Here is a 24774-nt window from a genome sequence, read left to right on the forward strand (position 1 = left end):
GGAGGATGAAATCCTCTTTAATGGCCACACATGCAGAGCACACAGCACACACAGTGAAGATTGTTCTCTCCATATCATCCTAGTACAGTAGTAGTAGACTAGAGTCTAGTACTAGGAGCAGTAAATACCACGATATAGCGCTACTGCAATCAAAACCATACGTTACCGGGAGCGGGAGCGAGAGCACTGCCCTCACCGGCTGAGTTAAATAATGAAGCTTAACAGTACATGCAAGGTGTTAGCCAAGCGGCTGCTGCTAACAATCAAGCAACCAAGTCAAAACACACTGTTAAGACCAGATAATTAGCTTCTATGGAATAGAACAGCCCGCATAAAACCGTAGGCCATGGTAACAGTAGTAACCATGGCCAGTGCTTACATGGCCTAGGACCAGGGGTTAAATTGGGCCGGGGCTGTCCGGGGCTAGGCACCGGCACATAGGAAAATGCTCTGACGTCATGCCCCTCGCATATTTTTAACAATGTATGCAGCATGCCTATATTATATGTTAACACAAAAAATATATACATATTAAAACTTTTCTTTCTATATGTTTAAGGTTCTTAATAATTCGAAAAATCAATAAAACACTCTTTCTAGCTGTAGGGAACATAAATAAGATGACGCACTTTTCAAATTTTTCGGGGTTTCCCCTTTCTTCAAATCTTGGCTGATCGGCGACCACACAGTCTCTTCCGTCAGTCACACAGACAGCCGGCAGAGTGACTGAAAATAGGTAATACGCTGACAGGTTTCTTAACATGAATTCGTCTGATATTCGGGTTTTACGTTCGACTACCATTAAGTTAAATAACGTTTTTTTGTTTGACTAACTTTTGATCAAATCAAGCATTTCTTAAACTAAGAGAAAGACACCAACCAATGGTCGATATTGTTGACTTTATTTTAGAATAGCAGATCTCTGCGACCAGTTATAGTTTGTCGGCTTTGTCAGTGAACGTGTGTCTCTGCTCCGATCGTGAGCTTTACAACGCAGCACCTCCCGCGGGACTCTGCTGCGGTTCTTCCGTGCAGAGCGCCCGTTTCCTAAACCATGCTATGCAGGGGCGGTTCTAGGGGGGGGGGGGCAAACCCTCCAAAAAAAAGGTTACAATATTACGATTTATTGGAATTAAATCAAATCAGAGACCCGGATGTACAGTGGAGATTAAACTGTTCATTACCTTATAAAAGCAAATACTGTTTATGTTTTTTAATTAAATTGTCACTTAAATTTACCAAAACAAATACCAATTATTGTATTTTATGTTTATTTTTACAAAATTACTATATACTGTCTTTGTCAATTTAACCTGCTTTTATTGTACCCCTCTCATGAAACAACTGGCCCCAGCCTGATGCTATGTATGTGTGTGCATAAAGCTGAGATATGCATATATTTATTTCCTTTCTCTTTGAAAGTTTCAGAGTTTAAAGTGAGGCATGATGCAGAAATGAGTGAAGCAAAAAGGAGGAAAGTTACAGACTTCTTAAAAAGGTATCAAGACATCACTGCTACTTAGCGTGTCAAAGCCATTTGTATCTTATTTATTCACCATAAGTTCCTTTGTTAATTATCCTACATTTAAATGCAGAGTTGAGCAGAACAAGGCAGGTGATGGGCGAGCAGGGCAGCTTGGAAAAGAGAGAGGATCAGAGCAGCATAAAGAAGGGAAGGGAGTGGAGGAACTTGAGGAGAGGAGAGCAGGCTGAGGAGAGCAGAGCAGCCTGAGGAGGACAGAGGAGCAGAGCAGGGAAGCAGTGTAGGAAAGGCTGACAACTTGCCTGACTGCTGGAATCAAAGTCAATTGGAATATTTTACACAGAAATATACATTTCTAATAGTTGGAAATAAAAAAAATGGGATGCAAATCATGCAGGGAAGCGGGATCCCTTGGGGCGATGAGAACAGGGAAACAGAGGTGCTCATTCTCTACTGAATGGCAGAACTGTAGGGTAGGCCCATATGGCAACAGCAATGAGAAGCAAATGAAATCTTTGAGAAAGAAAATAAATGAACATAGTGTCTCACAGAGTCACAAATTAGCACAGGACATAGTAAAAAGACAAAATGAAGAAGCTTTAAAATCAAGCTTTCTAAAAACTCAAAAAGACATTTTGGCTTCCACCCATAATGTCTTTAGAACGGCATACTACATTGCAAAAAATAACCGGCCATACTCAGTGAAGAGGAATCCCTCTTTCAAAAGGTCAATGTTCTTGATACAAAGACATGGCCAAGCCCTCTACCATTAATGTATGGTGAGTGTGAAATAAGAGAGCTATGCACTCTTTTGAAAATCGGATTCTCTGGTGTTAAGCAAAGTTATAGGGACTTTAAGGAGAATGCCAGTGTGCCGATGCACATGTCCCTTCTAAAGCTTAAGAATGCAGTGGAAACCATTGCTGTGAGCAGTGCAGAGAGAGAGAGGGGTTCTCAGAAATGAATGCAGTTGTAATATCAATGCGCTCACAACTGAAAACTCAAAATGTCTCTGCTCTAATGTTCATTCAAATGGTTGGACCTCCTCTTACCTCTTGGGACCCCACAAAATATGTGAGGAAGTGGGTAGCTACCAGAAGGTCTGCAGACCATTTAGCCTGTAGACAAAGATGCACGACTACACAGGCTTCCCCTATCAGCCCATCTGGGATTTGATGAAGTAGCTGGTCGTACATACAGTAATGTTGTTGAACTGCTTATATTGATGTGGACTTTCATTCCTCAATCAATTCAGATAATATGTCTCTGTACTCATATAGTTGTTTTTTAATGTTCTTGAGTAAGTGTGCAGGGAAATGTTGACTTAAAATGGCAATTTGAAGGTCTGTAATTTGTGAAAAATGTTTGTGTATATATTAAAGGTGGGGTAGGTAAGTTTGAGAAACCGGCTCGAGATCGCTAGAATTTGAAAATACACAACCGGAGAAAATCTGCCACTTCCTCTCAGAGCCCCTCCTCCAACACACACGAACGCGCACATGACCAATGAGGGCACGAGATAAGTTTGTGCCCCGATGGAAGGCTGACAGGCAGGTAGGCCATCCAATCCGTTTAGCCGGGCCGGCTACTTTTTACAGTATTACGGCTTCTACAGATGACATTTTTTTATGGATTTTTTGTCAAGCACTTAAGATATTCATTGCTATCGGGATGTTAAGAGCATTCCATGGAATATAACAAAAAGTGTATCTCGAGCCGGTTTCTGAAACTTACCTACCCCACCTTTAATAATTTCAAATGTAAATTCTTTCCAGTTAAATAATACTAATAAAAAGACGGTCTATTTGACATACTTTCTATGTTTACTTTCTCGATTGGTGACATGAAATACTGCATCTGATACAGGAGCAGTTGCTTTAGGATTGGGCATCATATATCGCCCCCCCCCCAAAAAAAACACAGCCCCCCCACATATCAAATCCCAATTTAACCCCTGCCTAGGACCGTAGTTACAGTAGTAACTATGGCCAGTACTTACCTTACTCTCTGCATCTAAACAAAAAACGGGCAAAATATGGCACACTGGGCTTTCCATACACATTAAATGAGAGACGCAGCAGAGGCTGGGATTCAAATGCTAATGATAGCTCGGGCACAACGCCACAAGCAGAACTTTCAAAAGAGCATAATAAGGGAAACTTTATGGGAGAGGAAGCGGGAACACTGTCGTCACCAGAAAGTCTAAGCCAAACAATAAATAAGACAGCAATCAGGACAACTTGGCTGGGAGAGGGTGCGGGGACACAGCCATCGTCAGCAACAAGTTGAGGCTCTGCACAGCGCACAGCCGGCCACAGCTCCTGGAGGACGCGTTAACAACCTGTAGCTCCGACTGTCAGTCGCGAAGCTGCACGCGTCCAGCTGCTTGCAGAGAAATCCCTCAGATCAAACGTTCAAACCTGAACGCTGTAGGCTACAAGAATGTAGCCGCGGTACTCTCGCGAAGCGAGAAGATGAAAAGGAACCGATCCACTAGCCTATGTAGCCGTAGTCACGTGGGTCACAGGTGACTTTGTTGTTATTAGATACTCGAACTGCGCATGCGTGCGATGGACATATCCAATGCAGTCAGTAGGGACGAAATAGAACTGTAAAACTCTATTAGCAGGGCCACTAAAATAGCTACAAACCCAGACTTTTTACCATCTACACTGAACAAAAATATAAATGCAACACTTTTGTTTTTGCTCCCATTTTTCATGAGATGAACTCAAAGATCTAAAACATGTTCTATATACACAAAATAACCATTTCTCTCACATATTGTTCACAAATCTGAAAAAATCTGTGATAGTGAGCACTTCTCCTTTGCCGAGATAATCCATCCCACCTCACAGGTGTGGCATATCAAGATGCTGATTAGACAGCATGATTATTGCACAGGTGTGCCTTAGGCTGGCCACAATAAAAGGCCACTCTAAAATGTTCAGTTTTATCACACAGCACAATGCCACAGATGTCGCAAGTTTTGAGGGAACGTGCAATTGGCATGCTGACAGCAGGAATGTCCACCAGAGCTGTTGCCCGTGAATTGAATGTTCATTTCTCTACCATAAGCCGTCTCCAAAGGCGTTTCAGAGAATTTGGCAGTACTGTACATCCAACCGGCCTCACAACCGCAGACCACGTGTAACCACACCAGCCCAGGACCTCCACATCCAGCATGTTCACCTCCAAGATCGTCTGAGACCAGCCACTCGGACAGCTGCTGCAACAATAGGTTTGCAAAACCAAAGAATTTCTGCACAAACTGTCAGAAACCGTCTCAGGGAAGCTCATCTGCATGCTCGTCGTCCTCATCTGGGTCTCGACCTGACTCCGGTTCGTTGTCGTAACCGACTTGAGTTGGCAAATGCTCACATTCGATGGCGTCTGGCACGTTGGAGAGGTGTTCTCTTCACGGATGAATCCCGGTTTTCACTGTTCAGGGCAGATGGCAGACAGCGTGTGTGGGTGAGCGGTTTTCTGATGTCAATGTTGTGAATCGAGTGGCCCATGGTGGTGGTGGGGTTATGGTATGGGCAGGCGTATGTTATGGACTACGAACACAGGTGCATTTTATTGATGGCATTGTGAATGCACAGAGATACCGTGACGAGATCCTGAGGCCCATTGTTGTGCCATTCATCCACGACCATCACCTCATGTTGCAGCATGAGAATGCACGGCCCCATGTTGCAAGGATCTGTACACAATTCCTGGAGGCTGAAAACATCCCAGTTCTTGCATGGCCAGCATACTCACCGGACATGTCACCCATTGAGCATGTTTGGGATCCTCTGGATCGGCGTATACGACAGCGTGTTCCAGTTCCTGCTAATATCCAGCAACTTCGCACAGCCATTGAAGAGGAATGGACCAACATTCCACAGGCCACAATCAACAACCTGATCAACTCTATGCGAAGGAGATGTGTTGCACTGTGTGAGGCAAATGGTGGTCACACCAGATACTGACTGGTTTTCGGAAGCAAAAGGAATGGGAAAACATTCGCAAAGCCCCATCTAAACTAGAGGAACTGTTAATGACATATACAGGGGACGAGACAAAAAAAGGGGCTATATCAAAACTTTACATGGTTCTACATTATGAATGTAACAGCAACAATAAGGATATTGTGATATAATGGGAGTTAGAAGCGAATATTATAATATGTGACGAGGATTGGGAAGAAACATTCAAGGTGGGACATACAATAACAAACAGTCCAACACGGAGGGAAATTGATTGGAAGGTGAAAATGAGATATTTGAACACCCCATCTATCACTTCAAAATATAGCAATACCTCTGATTTGTGCTGGAGGGGCTGTGGACGGGTGGGAGACTTCACACATATATTTTGGGACTGTCCAAACATTCAGGGCTTCTGGAAGGATGTTCAAAAGGAGATTAAACGGGTGCTGGGCATTACCTTTAGTTTGGACCCAGCCCTTTATATACTGAGTATACTGCCCAGTGATATGGACAGAAATGTAGTTTTCTTACTAAGAATTCTTCTTCTAATTGCGGAAAAAATTATAACGGTCTCGTGGCTGAAGCCGCAGCCCCCCAGCATAGTCCATTGGAGAAACAGGGTAAAACATGTTTATTTAATGGAGAAAATCACAGCAAGACTACAGCTGAAAACTGATAAATAAAAAATAAAACAACAACAAAAAAAACTATTTTCTGAGGGATTCAAACATCTGATTATAATAAAGGTGCGTAATGTAAAATTCAAGCATACAACTGGATATAACAAAGACTATTTATGAAAGACATTTTGTATTTGTCTTGATTAAAGTTACAGATTTCTGTTGGTTAGAAAAACGTATTTTGTTGACATTTGGGGAAATGTCAACAAAATACTATACTATATATATATATATACTATAAAGGTATAGTTTTTATAATGTTACATCATATTATATTATTCAACATACAGTATTTGACATTGACAGTTTAATTGCTTCTTGCATCTTTAAAATACAATTGTGTTGTATCATTTATTCATGCTTTTGTGAATAAATTATACAAATAATTTGGACTTTTTACATTTATTTTTAGAGTCACAGTTTTAATGATTTCATTCTTACAGAACCTGAGAGGTTTCATAGAGGGAGACAAGTAAGTTGCTAATTTATTAATTTGTATAGAATAAACTTTAAATTGTGCAAAACAATATGTGTTCTTCTCTATGACATCTCCCACACTCCATAGCCTACAATCAACTCTTTGAATATTTAGTACAGATACAGTTACATACATTCATATAATGTTGTTCAAGCACATCCTTGAAGATGTTTAACTTAGGACAATATTTAAACCAAATACATTTTTGTTTTCTTCTTTGTATGGTGCCAGTGCATCAAAAGGAAAAATGTGTTGTGCATCATTTTCAAAACGTTTAACCGACAGCCTGTGTGGTTTTAAATCAAGTGTGGCTGCACAGCATGAGAGAAAGACTAATTCTCATATATTTATGTGTCCTTGAAAACACTAACACACAAATTGCATTTACTGATCTGTCATTGGTTATTTCGCATTTTACTACAGGGCAGGGAAGGTCACACTCATGTTGCTGAAAGATGTGTGTTGTTACTTTCGTCAACTTCCTCTTTTTTTATCTTGACTTTATACTTACTTCCTATTAAGATATAAAAACAGTGATTGTGCAGTGTTTGCTGTTTCCAAAAAAAAAAAAAGTTACCTTAAAGAAAATCCCTTGCAAAGCAAATGCCAGTGTCAACTAACGTACAAGAAGTTGGAAAACTACTTATGAGTCATTCACAACACAAACTGATGACGTTGACACTTAGATCTGGCATTATCCAGGCAAAGCAGGTTGGGAATGTAGGAAGTATTCCATGGAGTGTCTAACCTAGCTTTCCTCTATAAACAGATTAATCCTGAAGGTATCCTCGCTGTCTGGAGTGCTGCCCTATGGCTTTCCCATCTGCCTGGCAGGAAGACTCTTGGCTAGGGCCTATCCTCCTCCAGCTCTCCACATGAAGAGTGAACCGGCCCAAACACTATGCTACAATATATGATCTGACACGGGTTCTCTGCAAAATGATATGCTTTGCAATAGTGATTAGTTATAAAACTAACCAGGGGTAGGCTTACTTTTAAACCACACCAGGGGTATTTATTTTTGCCAGGAATTGTGGAGTAGGTCGAATTCACACACACACACACACACACACACACACACACACACACACACACCACACCACACACACCCCACACACACACACACACACACACACACACACACACACACACACACACACACACACACACACACACACACACACACACACACACACACACACACACACACACTTTTGACGGGGAAAATGTGACGCGCTGGGTGCGGGTGCTAGTGGAGCCGCTGCCTCGCAGATGGGGCTGCCCCATTTAACAGGGACAGTGCACATTAATAATTAACATTTCTGTAAATGTGCCAGAGTTAGCCAGGAGGCTATTTTTCGTCTGTAGTCCCTGGAATTGAGGAATGGTTGAAATAAGTAGCTCTAAGAAGTGGATACAGGGGTGAAATAGCTAATAGCTAAATTGTTGTAGCTAACAGTTAGCTAATGGCTAAATGGTTATTTGGGTAGGTCTATGTTTAACACATTAGTGGTTAAATAGCTAAAATACATAATTATACCCTACAGATATATGTTTGAAATAATTATTTTTTAAAAGAATAAATGGAAAAGAAGCTAAGAAATGGTTATCTCACTGTATCAACCCAGCTCATTTCGGAGTGATGTAAAGCGGCAGTCTTTTCCTCCAAGGTTTTGATACACGAGTCATCTCTGCCCCGAGTAATAGATCCTAATGTGTAATTACTATTTCTCCCATGAGCCGTCTCTCTCTGACTTCCGATGTGATGCTCTACCTGTAATTACAGCCAATAAAACGTCTAAATCTCCACACTTGCTGTTCAGATCAGGGTCATCACAGTTAATCACAGGCTGAGACTTGATAATGTTCGGTTGCTCATGCAGGGCAGCCAAAGTGTCAGGCACATTAAATCTTTATTAGATGCAGTAAGAGCCATATTTATGAGTTAAGGGTCGAGTTTCTGATATATTAGAAGACAGGAAAAGGCAAAGAAAATAATCAAGAAAATGTAATCTTGCCCATCATTCTGTCCGCTGCAATTTATAAATTAAAATAGAGACTGGAGACGGTATAATTGCACAGTTGAGTTATTTTATTACATGCCATTTTCTCTTTGCGTCCGTATGTCTCACAAACACAAATGGCATCTGAAGACAAGATAACATGGTGCAGATCAGATGCACCTACCCAGCTGGAGAAAAAAAAACTGCTGAATTATTGAAGCAGGAAAACAATGACGTGTTTTAGCTGCTGTATTATTATCTTTTATTTGATAAAAAGGCACACCACCTTCTCTAGAGCAAACTAGTGATAACTTCAAAGGCTAGAAAGACAGTTTCAGACGATCACCATTTACTAACTGCATCAGATCATGTATTTTACCAGGTCCAGCAAGATTAGCATGTCACTGCAATATAGCTGAAGTCAAAGAAATAAGAACTATTTAAAGAGACTAAACATACTGCCTTGGTAAACAACTCCCTTGACCTCCTCTTTAGTACAAATGATGCTCTGCCATGGCTGATAATTGGCACTCTCAAACTCATTGAGAGCTTTTAATGAAACACTCAACACTCTCAAGCGTGGTCCCATTTCGTGGCTTGAGCATCTCCATTTTCTTTTCTTTGGCAACTTTAACTTCACATATTTATTTTGGGAAGTCGTTTACTTATTTTATTATTGGTTGCCGATAAAGAACCTCAAAAAAGAAAGAAAAAACAACATGCATGAGGTCCAAAGACATCTTTGGGACGACATTCAGTTATGAAGAACATTCTCTCTCATTCATGCAAAATAAATGTCGAGCAGAAAAACTGTCTAACTGCGGAGACAAGCAGACATTTGCATCACACCCATCACCACACTGGGCTGGAGTCCTAGGTACAACACGGAGCGATGGATCTGAGGAGGACTCGGTGAAAACTGCATGGGATGTTCTCACTTCCTCGGTATGTAGCGGCTGTGCTGTTAAACATTAGTGTTTGTTCCAGGTCGGGATTGCCATGGGACCTCTGGAAGACCTCTCCACCACTATCAGCTCATCGGGGTTGTCACTGGCTTTATAATGGAACAGAAGGTCTTGGATTGCCCGCTCTTCAATCTAAAATTACAGAAAGAGACAAGAAAAGAGGGTAGTTTCCGAGATTTTGAAAGGGAACAAAACCACACTTCATTTGAGGCTTAAAGAGAAAAGGCTGACACTGGGAGCTTAGTAATAATAATGGGGGTTTTAGATAATGGCAACCAGAAAGCCATAGGGGGGGAAAATGAATTTTTGGAGGCGCTGACAGAAGGCTGGCAGATAAATAAAAGCAGGGAGGGTTGTCGAAAAATACAGTAAAACTGGAGGCACCTCATTTCTAACCAGCACTGTTCACAAGGTGGAGTTCATTAGATAGACTGCCAGATATGGTCAGAAAGGAAACGCATGCTTTGGTCATACCACCCTGAAACACCACCACAATGTTTTCCTCTTGGATGCCTAGAGTCCAAGTTATAATTCAAATCTTATTCACGACTGAAGTCCAACCTAACGTCTTTGCCATCACATAACACAAAAAGAAATTAAGAAAACAATAGTCCTTTCCTTTTAGAATAGTATTTTTCTTCAATATCATATAAAATATTAGAGAGCCCAAAATAAGGTAATTGTTCAAACATTCTGCGTGGGGCCATCTGTGTAGCTCAGTTCGTAGAGCTGTCGGCCCATGAACTGTTGCCTGGTCCCCAAGCGGTTGACCAGGGTTCGAATCCGACCTGGGACAATGTGCTTTTAAAAAAAAAGGAAAATAAAACACTGCGTTTTTCTTCGTGTTTGTGAAATTGGCGAGCCTCATCAGTGGAAGAGAAATCAAAATGCACCGTACGTAAGTATTAATCTTTTACTTGAATTTGTGATCAGCGTCTGATAGCATAATGGTTACATAATGAGGGAGGGAATGATGCGTCAGCTGTAAATGCACCTTAATATTGTTCACAAGTCCTAGATCTCACGTCGAGTCCCACCTCACCTTCTGTGCTATGTACGTGCGTCTCGAGTCCCCATCTCTGCTGCACACACAAGCTTCACCTTCAGTCGTGAAAGAGTGTGTACTGCCGGTGTGTGTGTGTGTGTGGGTGTGAGCACTAATGCACAACGACAAGACCTAGTTACCTGGATGAGCGCCAGCGGCTTCTCCCGGCTGCGGATCAGCGCGGCTTCCTGCTCCTTCTCCTCCTCCACGATGGTGGCAAAGGTCACCAGGGAGGAGAGGGGGGGGCTGCCCACTGCTCCGAGCACCCAAGGTCTGAAGGGAGAGACACAGAGAAAGAGAGAGGAATGGTATCAGCGCCTGGTGCTGCGATAGTGAAAGCAACAGGAGTGTTTAGAGCACGGACACGGGTGGAGTTGACCACTGTTGACAAGCTCCAGTGTGTGAAAGGCCAGCTGTCCACCTGGCTCTCACTGAGCGCCGGTAGGACTGTGGAACGGGACTGAAGTAAAAAAACATCTGTCACATACAGTCGGCTCCGTACGAATCACAGAACTGAGGCCAAGTCTAAAATGACTTTTGCATGAGCCCTTTATTCTTCTTCTTCTATTATACCTTGTGTTGCATTTGATACAGTGGATTACAGTGCAGCATCAGTCTAGACTGGTTCTGGTAAAAAAACAAATGTATTATTTTTGTATTATATATATATATATGTTATAAATCACATCATTATTATTGCTATTATTATTTTTAATATTGTTTTGTCAAAAATATAATATGGTTTATTATATTTGTGTTATAATAAACCATATTATATTTTTGACAAAACAATATTAAAAAAATAATAATAATAGCAATAATAATGATGTGATTTATAACATATATATATATGAGCAGGAAACCGATGGACTGTCCACTCCAAGTAGGGAATGAGTCCTTACCCCAAGTGAAGGAGTTCAAGTATCTCGGGGTCTTGTTCTCGAGTGAGGGAACAATGGAGCGTGAGATGGGCCGGAGAATCGGAGCAGCGGGAGCGGTACTGCAGTCGCTTTACCGCACCGTTGTGACGAAAAGGGAGCTGAGCCAGAAGGCAAAGCTCTCTGTCTACCGGGCCATTTTCGTTCCTACCCTCACCTATGGTCATGAAGGATGGGTCATGACCGAAAGAACGAGATCGCGGATACAAGCGGCCGAGATGGGTTTCCTCCGCCGGGTGGCTGGTGTCTCCCTTAGAGATAAGGTGAGAATTTTGGTCATCAGGGAGGGACTCGGAGTTGAGCCGCTCCTCCTTCGCGTCGAAAGAAGCCAGTTGAGGTGGTTCGGGCACCTAGTTAGGATGCCACCTGGGCACCTCCCTAGGGAGGTGTTCCAGGCACGTCCAGCTGGGAAGAGACCAAGGGGTAGACCTAGGACCAGGTGGAGGGATTATATCTCTTCGCTGGCCTGGGAGCGCCTTGGGATCCCCCAGTCAGAGCTGGTTGATGTCGCCAGGGAAAAGAAAGTTTGGGGCTCTCTGCTGGAACTGCTACCCCCGCGACCCGACCACGGATAAGCGGGAGAAGATGGATGGATGGATGGATATTTGTGTTATTTATTTATTTTGTATTTAATCGTTTATTTAGCAGGGACAATGCACAGTAATAATGAACACTTAAAACATTCAAATGTGTCAAGCGTCACAGTGCCAGATTTAGCTTTGAGCTCATTTCCATCCGCAGTCCCTATATCCCTTATACCACAGATAGGGCTGCATGTCTATTAGTTACTTGATCATTTTGTAGATGATTAAATAGGTCGATACAATGTACATGCCAGTTTCTCTACATCCAAGGTTTATGTTTTTTCTAATTTTGTCAGACAAAAGATACTCCTTTTTTAAATAGGTTTATTTGGGCGACCAGGAGGGGACAACAGGCGGTAAATGGTCAGGCCGGTTAGAATCCAGGTCGTCAGCCCCTGGGCTGTATAGCTCTACCAACTGAGCTATACAGCCCATACAGCGGCCCATAAAAGAGGGGACAGTAATCCAATATCTACATTTTTGATGATTATTGTCTTTCCATAGAATAGCCGACTTTGCGTTGCAGCTCTACACTAAACATCTTAGCCCTGTCATTTATTTCTGACCTGCAATATGAAGCAGCCTCTCAGATCCTCTGCAAAACATTTGCTTGTTTGCATAGAACAAAAATCGGAGCACTGCCACACATGTGGAACAAATCAAAAAATGTCTGCTGCCTTAAGTTGTGTTTAACGCTTTTGTTTTGTTTTATAACCACAGGTTTGTGTTGGAGATGGTATAATCGCTCATGTTTTTATAATCCTATACCTTAAATGTTGTCGCCATTTCCTTCAAAGCTGAAAGGCAATTTGAATCTCCCAATAAGTTTGCGTTCGCAGAATATATTATTCAGAGTTCATACAGTTTTTCACCAATGATTTTCAATGGCCTAAGTTTCCATGACTCTTCTCAGCGGTACCACTGAAATGGTTTATTTTAACATGGAACAGGAAAATAAGGTCTGCATATGAAACATGTTGTGCCTATCTAAAACAAATCAAATAGGCTTACTAGCTTCTACACGCTAAAGCAACTAAAATCTCTCACCAGCAAAACACCTCGACAGTTAAATGCCATTTTACGTTTCATTACTACACGATAAAGTATGTATTATCATTATAGTATTACTATTTTGGCGATAAGCTAAAATATAAATTATATTTGATGCAACTTTAGTTAACTTTCCATGACTTTTCCAAAACTTTGGGAAGTATTTTTTGGGGAAAATATTGTTTTCAAAAACTTTTCCAGGGCCTGGAATTAGCATTTTCAATTTCCATGACTTTTCCAGGTTTTTAATGACCGTAAGAACCCTGATTATTTATTGTCTTATCTATATTCTTGAGAGTACACAACCGGGCTTATTTTTCCCTGTGACACGTCACAGAAGACAGTATCTCTGAATGGTGTGCGCTTTATATGATTTCTTACTCCATATCCATCTTGCGTTGCTTTGAAACCGACTGCATTCATACTTTGTCATGAATGTGGCCAAACATTCCGTATCACTCAATATGATACATAGCACACTTTATGGAAAGTCTGTGTTTGTGTGCCTCGCTCAGACCAGAGCATCACGCCGCCCTCTCAGTCGGTCCAGCTAGAGGGCATCCTGTCAGTCAGCACGATCCTTCAACAAGTTCTCCATTCACACTCACATCCTGCCCCCCCCACCCCCCCGGGCATTAAGTCTGAGAAAAACACTCATCGTCACTTCCTCTTTTCATTTCCTTCAGTCAAAGCTCGGGTTTTTGTGTCATCTCGATCGTCCGCAACCCTATGGCACGATATAAACAGCTAGAGCGGAGATTTTTGAAATGTTTATTTTACTGTAAAAAACAATAATATATATGTGACCTGCTCCATTGAAATCAGTCGCATTGACCCGAAGACACATTTTGAGTTGTATACACTGCTGGAAAGAGGAGATTCATAGCTTTCTAATGATATCAGGATTGTTGTTGTACTCTAAATATTAAGCAAAATATGTCACATTATATAATGACTGTCACAGAGTCATCATTTTGAGAAAAAGGCCTTTAAAGTTTTCTCTTCTCTGGAATCCATCGATCGGATTGATTATCAGCAAATTATCAAAATACTACGGAGGGAAGATATTTTCGTTTGGATTACTGGTCTGGGGGAAGCTCGCGAGTGTGTGTGTGTGTGTGTGTGTGTGTGTGTGTATATATATATACGCGTGTGTGTGTTGTTTGTGTATTTTTGCGTTTGTGTGTATTGTGTTTGTTTCCCGGGGAAAACCCTCACGAGAAACACCACTGTTGTTACGCTTGCTGTGACGTCAAGTTACTCCGTTCTCCACTTGTAATTATGCCGTTACAAGCTTCAAAGTTGTATTTATCATCTGAATTTGCTGAAACAAGTTTCATATTCTGAAAGCCAAGACTTTGTTTATCTAAAATCAAACAAAACACCCGAACCCCGAAAACCTTTTTTTTTACACAAAACCACGTTTATTTTGAAATGAGCCGTTGCGACTTCCAACTGATTTCGATAGAGCGGGTCACATATATAAATACAATACATCAAATAATAACAATTATTATTAATATATTTTTATTTGAAATATTATGATTATTTAATTGATTTCTTCATATGTTTTAAATTGGTTCATATTGATATAAAAAACTTAAATAAAAAATTATACGTATGAGAAAAGAATCTGAATGGATATCGTTTGAATATCACTTTTGTTTTGTTTTATTAAGGCTTAGATTAGGTTTTATTAAAAGGTTTGTAAGTATTAAAGTACTAGGGTATCCTGTGTCTTGAGTTTCAGGGCTTTTCCATTGAAAAAAAGAAACAAACTAATATCACTTTTCTGCAGACACTTCAACAGTGCCATCAAGTGGACACTGCCGAACATAACAGAAACACATTTCTCTCCTGTGTGTTTACTCTCTAGTGTTAATGTATGGATGCTCACCGCGTGGGGCGCTCCGGCTCGCTGCTGTCGGCACATTTGAACGTGACTCTCCTGGTGGCAGGCGGAGCAGCGGTGACGGGGGAGATGGGGGCCCCTTGGCCTCCCTTGGCTCCCGTTTGACCCACCAAGCGGTTCTGCTCTTCCTCCAGCAACGCTCGAAATGAGCACGAGGAGGGGGGAGACTGGGCTGCTGTTGCCCTGCAGATGGAAATAAATGAAACGCATGAATTCAGGATTGTTGAGGCTCGAATCTGCCAAACGCTGTACTTCTACAAATCATTAAAAATGTTCTTAAAACATGATACATTGTCAAGATCTCCGTTTTGAATTCCTAATCAGAATCAATATCAGAATCAGAAACAGGTTTATTACGAGGTAGGTTTACACGTACGAGGATTTTGACTTGGTATCGTGGTGCATAAAAACAAGAATTAAAAACACAGGAAGAGAACTAGAAAAATATTAAAAAATATATAGTAAAATATAACAGTATTTACATTGCAATGGAATTAAATAGAGGAATGAAATATGGAATAGAAATCAGCTGTAATAAGCAGGTATGTGGGTAGGGAGGATTATCCGTCATCAGAAAGTTATATTTTGTAGCCAGGACTGACTTTTTAAGAGGGGTTTGATGTTTTATAACTCTATAGAGTGCAGCTTTTTACACCAACATTGACGGTATCGGACAACAACATTATAAATGGACTTAGGAATCCTGAGGAAATCCAACCCTTACTGGTTTTGCAGATCAGATGACATCCTGGTTGCAGTGTTTGCTCTGAGTAAACAATCTAAAAACAGTTTGCTGTTTGTGTGATGTCAAATAATGTTGATGTGACATCAAGGCTCAAATTGCTTAAAAACACAACAAATGTACATTTTAGCTCATGCTCATACTTCTTCTTCTTCCTATTTGTAAGTAATTGAGTTATGTTCAGTGTGCATTTTGACCACAATACCTATTGACGCAGCAACCACTGTAAGTACTAATCTTGTTTAATTAGACTTCTCTGTTTCAGTTATTCTACTCTGTATAATTGTTCTGTAGTTATTGTAGCTAAAACGGCGCTTTTGAGAGAATTTAAATCTCAGATCTGATCACGTGAACCTGTTACACTGCTCTCAGTAGGCAATCAAGGCTGCATTTAAATAGGCAGGGCCTCTCAGCTGTCGCCCATCAGCTGTAGAGAGTTAACTAATTAGAGGGGCGTGGCACCACAGCTGTGAGAACTCAGGTGTCCATTTAGGTAGCTCTTTCTTTGAGCGTCAGACAAACGAAGACCGACAAAGGAGTCCTGCGGGAGTCAAAGACCGACAAAGACATTGGAGTCCTGCGGGAGTCACGAGGGTGGCAAAGACGAGGCAAATCCTACTCTGATTGAGCTAAGTATTGCTGGTGTCTTATTTTTATTTTCTTTAGTTTTCTAGCCCCTCATGCTATAATCATGTGTATTTTCTCCATTCCTGTTCATGTGTCTTCTCGCAATTATCACTGGCCCTGTGTATCTCCTAATCGCTATAACCGGCCTGCTCTCGTCTATCCCACATGCTCCACTGAGATCCAACATCTAGTTTCAGGCGGCCTGTGGAACTGCCAGTCAGCTGTTCCTAAGGCTGACTTCATCTCTGGCTACGCCTCCCTGCAGACCCTGGATTTCCTTGCTCTCACTGAGACCTGGATTACTCCAACACATCCACCCCAGCAGCTATCTCCACAGCATATTCCTTCTCCCATACACCCAGACCCACTGGCAGAGGAGGTGGCACTGATCTCCTGCTCTCTCCCACATGGAGCTTTTCCCTCTTCAAGCTACCTAACTTCACTCCTTCCACCTTTGAATTCCATGCCGTCACAGTAACCCATCCTATACAATTAACCATTGTTGTTCTCTACCGTCCACCAGGCGCCTTGGGAGACTTCTTGGAGGAATTGGATAATCTCCTCTCACACATCCCTGAAATCGGCCCTCCCGCTGTACTTCTCGGAGACTTTAACCTCCAGACGGGGAAGATAGACGAACTAACATCTCTGTTAACCGCCTTTGCTTTCTCACTGTCTCCATCCCCACCAACTCATAAAGCTGGCAATGTCCTTGATCTCATATTCTCAAGGAACTGCACTACTTCTAACCTCTCTGTAAACCCGCTCCACACCTCCGATCATTTCTTCATTTCATTCTCTCTACCCCTTTCCAAACATAACAAACTAATCTCTTCTCATCCTGCACCTGTCCGCCGTAACCTCCGTTCCCTCTCCCCTACCTTTGCCTCCTCGGTGCTCTCAGCCCTCCCTTCCTCTGACTCGTTCCAACTCCTGCCTCCAAACTCTGCTGCGGAAACTCTCCTCTACTCTCTCATCCTCTCTGGACTCTCTCTGTCCTCTCACATCTCGGCAGGCTCGTCAGTCCCCTCCTGCTCCCTGGCTAAATGACGCACTGCGTGCTAATAGAACCGTCCTTCGGGCAGCAGAGCGGAAATGGTGGAAATCCAAACACCGCGACGACCTCCTAACCTATCAGGCTCTCCTCTCCTCTTTCTCTGCTTCGATCTCTCAGGCAAAAAGCACTTTCTGTCAAAATAAGATCCAATCTTCCTATTCCAATCCCAAAAAACTATTTTCCATCTTCTCCACCCTCCTGGACACCTCCAAAGCCCCTTCCCCCTCCTCCCTTCTGTCAAGCGACTTTAACCACTTTGAAAAAAAGGTTGATGATATTCGCTCTTCTTTTTCTGACTCACCTTTACTCACCACTGGGTCACCAGACCCTCCTTCCACCCGCACACTAACCTCCTTTTCCCCTCTCTCGCCAGTGAGGTTCTTACCCTCATTACCTCTGCCCGCCCTACCACCTGTCCTCTATCCCTTCAAACCTCCTTCAGACTATCGCTCCTGATATTCTACCGTTTCTCACCCATTTCATCAACACTTCTCTAACTTCTGGTCACTTTCCAAACAGTCTCAAGGAGGCAAGAGTAAACCCTCTCCTGAAGAAACCCACTCTCAACCCGTCTGATGTTATAAACTACAGACCTGTCTCTCTCCTCCCGTTCCTAAAACACTTGAACACGCTGTCTTTAAACAACTCTCCTGTTATCTCCATCAGAACAACCTTCTGGATCCGCACCAGTCTGGTTTCAAGGCAGGTCACTCCACAGAAACTGCTCTCATTGCTGTCACTGAGGAACTGCACACTGCCAAAGCAGCATCCCTCTCCTCTGTCATCATCCTGTTGGACCTGTCTGCTGCATTCGACACGGTGAATCATCAGATCCTCCTTCGCACTCTCCAAGAACTTGGAGTTTCAGGCTCTGCACTTTCCCTCCTCACCTCATACCTCAAAGACCGCACCTACAGGGTAACTTGGAGAGGGTCCGAGTCCGACCCTTGTCAATTAACTACAGGGGTCCCTCAGGGCTCTGTTCTTGGTCCCCTCCTCTTCTCCCTGTACACAAACTCGCTCGGATCTGTCATTAGCCCGCATGGTTTTTCATACCACTGCTACGCTGACGACACCCAATTAATTCTATCCTTTCCCCGCTCAGAGACCCAGGTCGTCGCACGCATCTCTGCTTGTCTAGCTGACATCTCTCAGTGGATGTCCGCTCATCACCTCAACCTTGACAAAACTGAACTGCTTTTCCTTCCGGGAAAAGATTGTCCCACTCTTGACCTGACCATCAACATCGGCACCTCTGTTGTTTCCCCGACTCAGACTGCAAGGAATCTGGGTGTGACCCTAGATAACAACCTGTCCTTCACTGCAAACATCGCTGCTACAACCCGTTGCTGCAGATACACGCTTTACAACATCAGGAAGATACGTCCCCAGCTGACCCAGAAAGCAACGCAGGTTCTGGTCCAGGCTCTCGTCACCTCACGCCTAGACTACTGCAACTCCCTCCTGGCTGGTCTACCTGCATGTGCCATCCGACCTCTGCAGCTCATCCAGAATGCAGCGGCTCGTCTGGTCTTCAACCTTCCTAAATTTTCCCGCTCCTCCGCTCCCTTCATTGGCTTCCGGTAACTGCTAGAATTCACTTCAAGACAATGGTACTTGCGTACCATGCTGCAAATGGATCTGGCCCTTCCTACATCCAGGACATGGTTAAACTGTACACCCCAGCGCGTGCACTACGCTCTGCATCAGCCAAACGACTCGCTGCACCCTCGCTGCGAGGGGGACCCAAGTTCCCATCAGCAAAAACACGTGGGTTTGCTATCCTGGCTCCAAAATGGTGGAATGAGCTCCCCATTGACATCAGGACAGCAGAAAGCTTACACACCTTCCGGCGCAGACTGAAAACTCATCTCTTTCGACTCCACCTCGAGCGATAGAATTGCTAACAGAGCACTTATATACTAATAAAGGACTGGCTTATCTAAAGCCAGTTGAGTAGCACTTGAAATACTTGGCTCTATGAAACCTGATGTTCTTATATGATTCTGTTTTCTTCAAGGTTGTGTCTTCCTGGTCGAATGTACTTATTGTAAGTCGCTTTGGATAAAAGCGTCAGCTAAATGCAATGTAATGTTTAATGTCTTACTGTTCGTTCTCACATGGTGATTACTAAGAACAAAGAACATGCTTTGAAAGAATCTAAAACCCTTGGGATAACTGCATTTAGGTGATAAATCACACCAGTACAGGTTTACAAACTAATCAACAGTAACCAGGAAGTGGCGTTCATGTTTAGGCTCACTCACCAGGCCTTCACACTGCTCTTGGAGGGGGTGACTGTGGGGGTGGGTTGGGATGTGGTGGGCTCCACACTGGCCTCCACACTGGCCTCCTTGTTGGCCATGGCTAACATCTTCCTCTGCTTCTGGGACAGTTTAGCAGGAACAGGAGAGTGCTTAAGGCTGGAGCTGACACTGCTGTTGGAAGGGAAAATATGTGTCAGCTGAAGTGAATAACAGTCATGAAATAATGTTTACTCTTGTGGTGGTCCGCAATGACGGATGAGAAGACAAATGGCGCCCAATCCTCCGACTTAACAACAAGAGCTACAAATTCAAAGAGAATATTGTTGTCCCTTAGCAGCTTACGTTCCGTCTCCTCATTTCTCTTTTTTGTGTCTCCGTTTAGTCTTTATACAGTGTATACAAACTAAACGGAGACAGTAGTTGGTCGTTTTGAATCTTTTTGTGGATGTTTTGCGTATCTTTGTGGACATATTCTGTACCTTTTTTGATTTTTGTATCTCCTTGTTCTTGTAAAGTTTCATTCAAAATTGCTAAAAGAATATATGGATAAATCAACAGTTAACTGTACTAATGGAAATGTGTCGTTTGTTAATATGTGCTTGTAGATAATGTCCTCAGTCAGAATAAATACAGCAGATGTCCCGTACCTTCCAGGGCTTTTCGGAGTTGCTCCTAATGGCTGCACAGAATTGGCCTGCATGTCCATGATGGTTCTCAGATCCAAGACTGGGGCTGGACGAGTGGGACTGCAGATTGTAAAAGCAGAGTCACACTTCAACACTTAGGAACGGACCAGGGATGAAAACAATTCCTCTCAACAAGAATACAGGATCATTGCATCCATCTTACCATGGAAGGCCCTTAGGGATGGTTTGTGGAGCAGAGGGTGGCGGAGTTAGGAGGCCGTCCGTCAAGGAGGTAGGGGTGCTGGGTGGGGTCTTTAGCCTGAGAGCCTTATCATCCTGCAGAAAACAAATGACAATCAAGTCATCTTTTGTATTATATACACCTTTCCATGTGATGAAGCCACATTCCTTCATTTATATAAAGGATAATGGATACATAATGATTAGAAGTCAGGTATAACGATGTGTAGTGTGTTTGTGTCTGCAAAATGACTAGTGGTATTAAGAGATGTAAAATGTAAAAACTCATCTGTTTTATTAAGTTTGCCAAAGAATGACTTATTGTGTTTGTTTTTGTGGTCGGACATTAACCTCAGTTCTGTCCCTGAAGACCGGTGAGTGAATGTCTCGGGGGCTGCCTACCCCCACGTAGCTGCCCTCCGAGTCGGATGTGAGCATCTCCTGTAGGGAATCTGTGGAGTTGGCCCTGCCTGACTTCACCAGGCACGGGGAAACCACTAAAAAGGAGAAATAGGGTGTTAGAAATGAATACTATTAACAAAGACTACCTGATGCGTTACAAAGGAGTTACCTGCAGCGGGGGGGCTGTGGATGATATTGGAGAGGGTGTAGCCTCCGGAGCTGTCAGAGCGTCTCCTTGGTTTCTTTTTAGCCTTAATCTTGGCTTTCTTTAACAGGATTTCCCTGGAGGGGGGACAAAGTAGTACAATAATTAGCTATTTGAGGCTGTGCATTTAAGATGTTTAAAGGGCTTTCAGACTGGTTAGCTCCTGCTTCACTTAACTTTAAGTGTATACATTAAAGTATGTGTTTTTTGAACAGATGTGAAAATAAAAAAGGGACAAAGGGCATATATAGTTAAAGTAAAGATATGTTTTTGTTTGTTTACCTGCCCGAGTGATCCAGTTCTGCTTCTGGTTTGGGGCTAAATGCTGAGTCCAAATCCTCATCCTCATACACACTGAGGTCCGGGGCGTCAGGGTACGGAGTGATAACCCTTCTTTCCATGGCTGGGATCTGAAATGGAGAGAAAAATACAAACAATTGATCATTAATTACAAAGTTACATTTAGGATATTGGGCACAATGACTTTTGCACATTCTGGAAAAAAAGGGAATATACTGAAATATACACATTTTACAATACATCCCATATTGCATCGTCACGGACATAAAAAGGTTTCAAAAGGGAAAATTCCCCCAAAATCCGCTTGTGGTGCTTCAAATGCCATAAAAACACATTGGAAAAACTCAACAGCAATACTGTATATCCTTTCAGAATTCATGACCCAGTTACTGAAGATAATCGGCAAAACTTGTTGAGAGCCGTCTTATGTCGATTGTTGTTTTCGTTCGTTTTTCGCAGCCCCAGACCAAATCACAGCACAACGAAAATGGGCGAGAGGTTCTCATGAGCTAGCTAACTTTGCAGCTCAGCAGAGGAGGATGTTAACATCTCTCGCCATCACAAGCACCTAAGAGTGCAATCTCGTTCAATCACATTCGAGAAATATGAATATTTGATTTTTAGGGCGAGCCATCCCTTTACAGCACCAGAGGTTGATGCTTTCAGGTGCGAGTTATACAGAAACAGTCCCAATAGTTTTGCTAATTCCCCTACAACTGAACCACTATTGGTCATTGGATTTTTTTATATGTCAAAGCAAAAAGATGACAAACATTTGACACTTGCTACTGTAAGATTCAACTCGAGGTATTTAAAAGCAAATGTCTCTTAAATAAAAGGCAACAGACAAACTATAAGCACACATTGCTTAATGTTTTGCATAATGTAAAAGAGGATGCAGTTTGGGGTGTTTCTATGGGTGGACGTGACTCACCATCCTCCTGTAGGCTGCAGAAAGCTCCAACAGCACTCCATCACTGAGAATATCCAGAGCTCTGACACACACACACACACACACACACACACACACACACACACACACACACACACACACACACACACACACACACACACACACACACACACACACACACACACACACACACACACACACACACACACACACACACACACACACACACACACACACACACACACACACACCCACACCCCCACACACACACCCACCCCCACACACACGCACACACACACACACACACACACACACACACACACACACACACACACACACACACACACACACACACACACACACACACAAGAGTATTTGTTCTGCTGTACATCAGCATATCCACAACTTTACAGAACACATAGGGATCATCTTGTTTGCACCACTCAGATTCATTGTAGCACTGTGCTTTAATTGTTCTAAATAACATGCTGAAATGTTCCTAATCTAATCATCTTAAAGTCTAATTGAGGTTCTCTCTTGTGATTCTCACCGTGCCTCCAGCAGGGCAGCCATGTTGAGCACAATGAACTGAAGACAGGAGAGTTTGAGCTGCTCTGCATTGTACATGGTGGCAAACTCCAGCAGCTCCGCAGCATTCTTCAGAGTCACTAAGAAGAGAAAAGCAAAAAGCATCAATCCGATTCATAGGAAATCACTTCAAAAACTGTGTCTGGTGATGTTTTCAAAAGCTGCCACTACAAGTCAACTTTTCTATAAGTAGATATAGATAAGAGGCCATATTATGCTTTTGGGGGTTTTCCTACCCACGCTTCTATTTGCTAGCCCTCCAACACATTGTACGTGATATGACCAAGGGTCGGACATCTTTAAACCGTTGACCAATCACAACAGAGCCGGCCAGCTAACCCAGACTGGGCTCTGGTTTCAGACAAAGGGTGAAAAGAGGTGCTGCAGCACAGGCAGTATGAGGAAAATAAAGAGCTTTTTGAACATTGAAGCATGGAGACATGTCACAGGAGGAACACTAAAATAGGACCCTTTGATCAAGAAAAATGATCAGCAACTATTTTGACAAACAATAAATCTTTAAAGTCATTTTTCACTCAAAGGGCAGAAAATGCCGTTCAGCCTCTTATATCTTTAGCTGTCCTATTTTCCCTGTTTTTATAATATTAAAGTACATATTGTTGGCTTTTAAACTCACAAAACTGAACGACATTTCACTTTGATTAACTGGGATGAACTTTTAACACTTTTTTCTAACATTTTATTGACGAAACAATTAATTGATTAATCTAGCAAAACACTGCAAATTATTCTGTAATAGAATGATTGCTAGTTGCTGACCTTAATGTTTGCGTAACATCCATTTGTAAAAATGTGCTGCTTTTACATCATATACAACTTATTGTGAGCCCAACACAAAAGAGAACATGTGATCCAATATCTCCAGAATTTAATAAGATCAAAAAAGGGTCAGCAGTCAGGAAATAACTCCAACAATGCATGATGATAAAACTAACAACTAATCGTTGCTTCTGAACTTAACACCCATCACATTTTAATTTCATAGGACATTAAAACTGGATTATTTCAACGTGATAAAAAGAAGCTGGAAAAAGCTAGAGGCAAGGGCTAGAAGAAAAGACAAACCGACTCACAGTTCTCGGTGATGACGACCTCGCACATCTCCTTCAGTCGTGTGATGAGCAGCTGGTCGGCCACAACCAGCACACTGCAGATAAACTCTACATTCAAACCCTCTGTCGAGCAAAGAGAGGTCCTGTTAATATGAGCGTCTTTACTCCCAAAATATAGCAAAAACAACATCATTAAAATTCGAAATGTGCCATCACATGATGGTAAAGCTACCTTTAATGGTGGGAGACTCGTCTGTGTAGATATACTCCAGAATGACCTGCAGAATCTCAGAGCTGGTAGTCAACTCCAGTGCTGTGCAGGAGGTGGCCTGAGGGAGGCAGAACATCATTATCGAAAGTATACAAAAGTGGACAAAGTCACTGTGATGTCATTCATCGGTTTGTTTAGCATTTTGGCCATTGTGTTATTTAAAGGGTGACATGTCATGCTTTTCCGGTTATTGCCCGTCCCCTTGTGTGTTATGAAGGTTTGTATGCATGTAAACGGTCTGCAGAGTCAAAACCCTCAAAGTACACCATGTAGGGAGTAAAACTCTAAAACAGAAAATACCTCCCCAAAACGCCTCGTTGGAGATAAGTCACTGTCCATTTGATTCTT

At 42.5% G+C, this 24774-nt stretch overlaps 1 protein-coding gene across 3 annotated transcripts in view; it reads right to left on the reverse strand.

The window, feature by feature from the left end:
* Positions 1-8689: 8689 nt before the first annotated feature.
* Positions 8690-24774, reverse strand: part of ibtk (inhibitor of Bruton agammaglobulinemia tyrosine kinase) — a 36674-nt gene continuing 20589 nt past the window's right edge. Inside the window, exons 17-29 of one of the 3 annotated variants that reach the window (XM_071205812.1) lie at positions 24388-24484; positions 24177-24278; positions 23045-23162; positions 22516-22576; positions 21564-21691; positions 21246-21358; positions 21077-21171; positions 20658-20770; positions 20456-20554; positions 19809-19979; positions 15101-15298; positions 10772-10904; positions 8690-9718 (exon numbers count right to left, since the gene is read on the reverse strand). In XM_071205812.1, coding sequence (XP_071061913.1) covers positions 9593-9718; positions 10772-10904; positions 15101-15298; positions 19809-19979; positions 20456-20554; positions 20658-20770; positions 21077-21171; positions 21246-21358; positions 21564-21691; positions 22516-22576; positions 23045-23162; positions 24177-24278; positions 24388-24484 — 1554 coding nt within the window. In that variant the 3' untranslated portion in view covers positions 8690-9592. Of the gene's footprint in view, positions 9719-10771; positions 10905-15100; positions 15299-19808; positions 19980-20455; positions 20555-20657; positions 20771-21025; positions 21172-21245; positions 21359-21563; positions 21692-22515; positions 22577-23044; positions 23163-24176; positions 24279-24387; positions 24485-24774 lie in introns of all 3 variants that reach the window. The other 2 variants (XM_071205811.1, XM_071205810.1) reach the window with 2 other exon arrangements.

This window comes from Pseudochaenichthys georgianus, chromosome 16 (genome assembly GCF_902827115.2).
Source record: "Pseudochaenichthys georgianus chromosome 16, fPseGeo1.2, whole genome shotgun sequence".
Lineage (NCBI taxonomy): Eukaryota > Metazoa > Chordata > Actinopteri > Perciformes > Channichthyidae > Pseudochaenichthys > Pseudochaenichthys georgianus.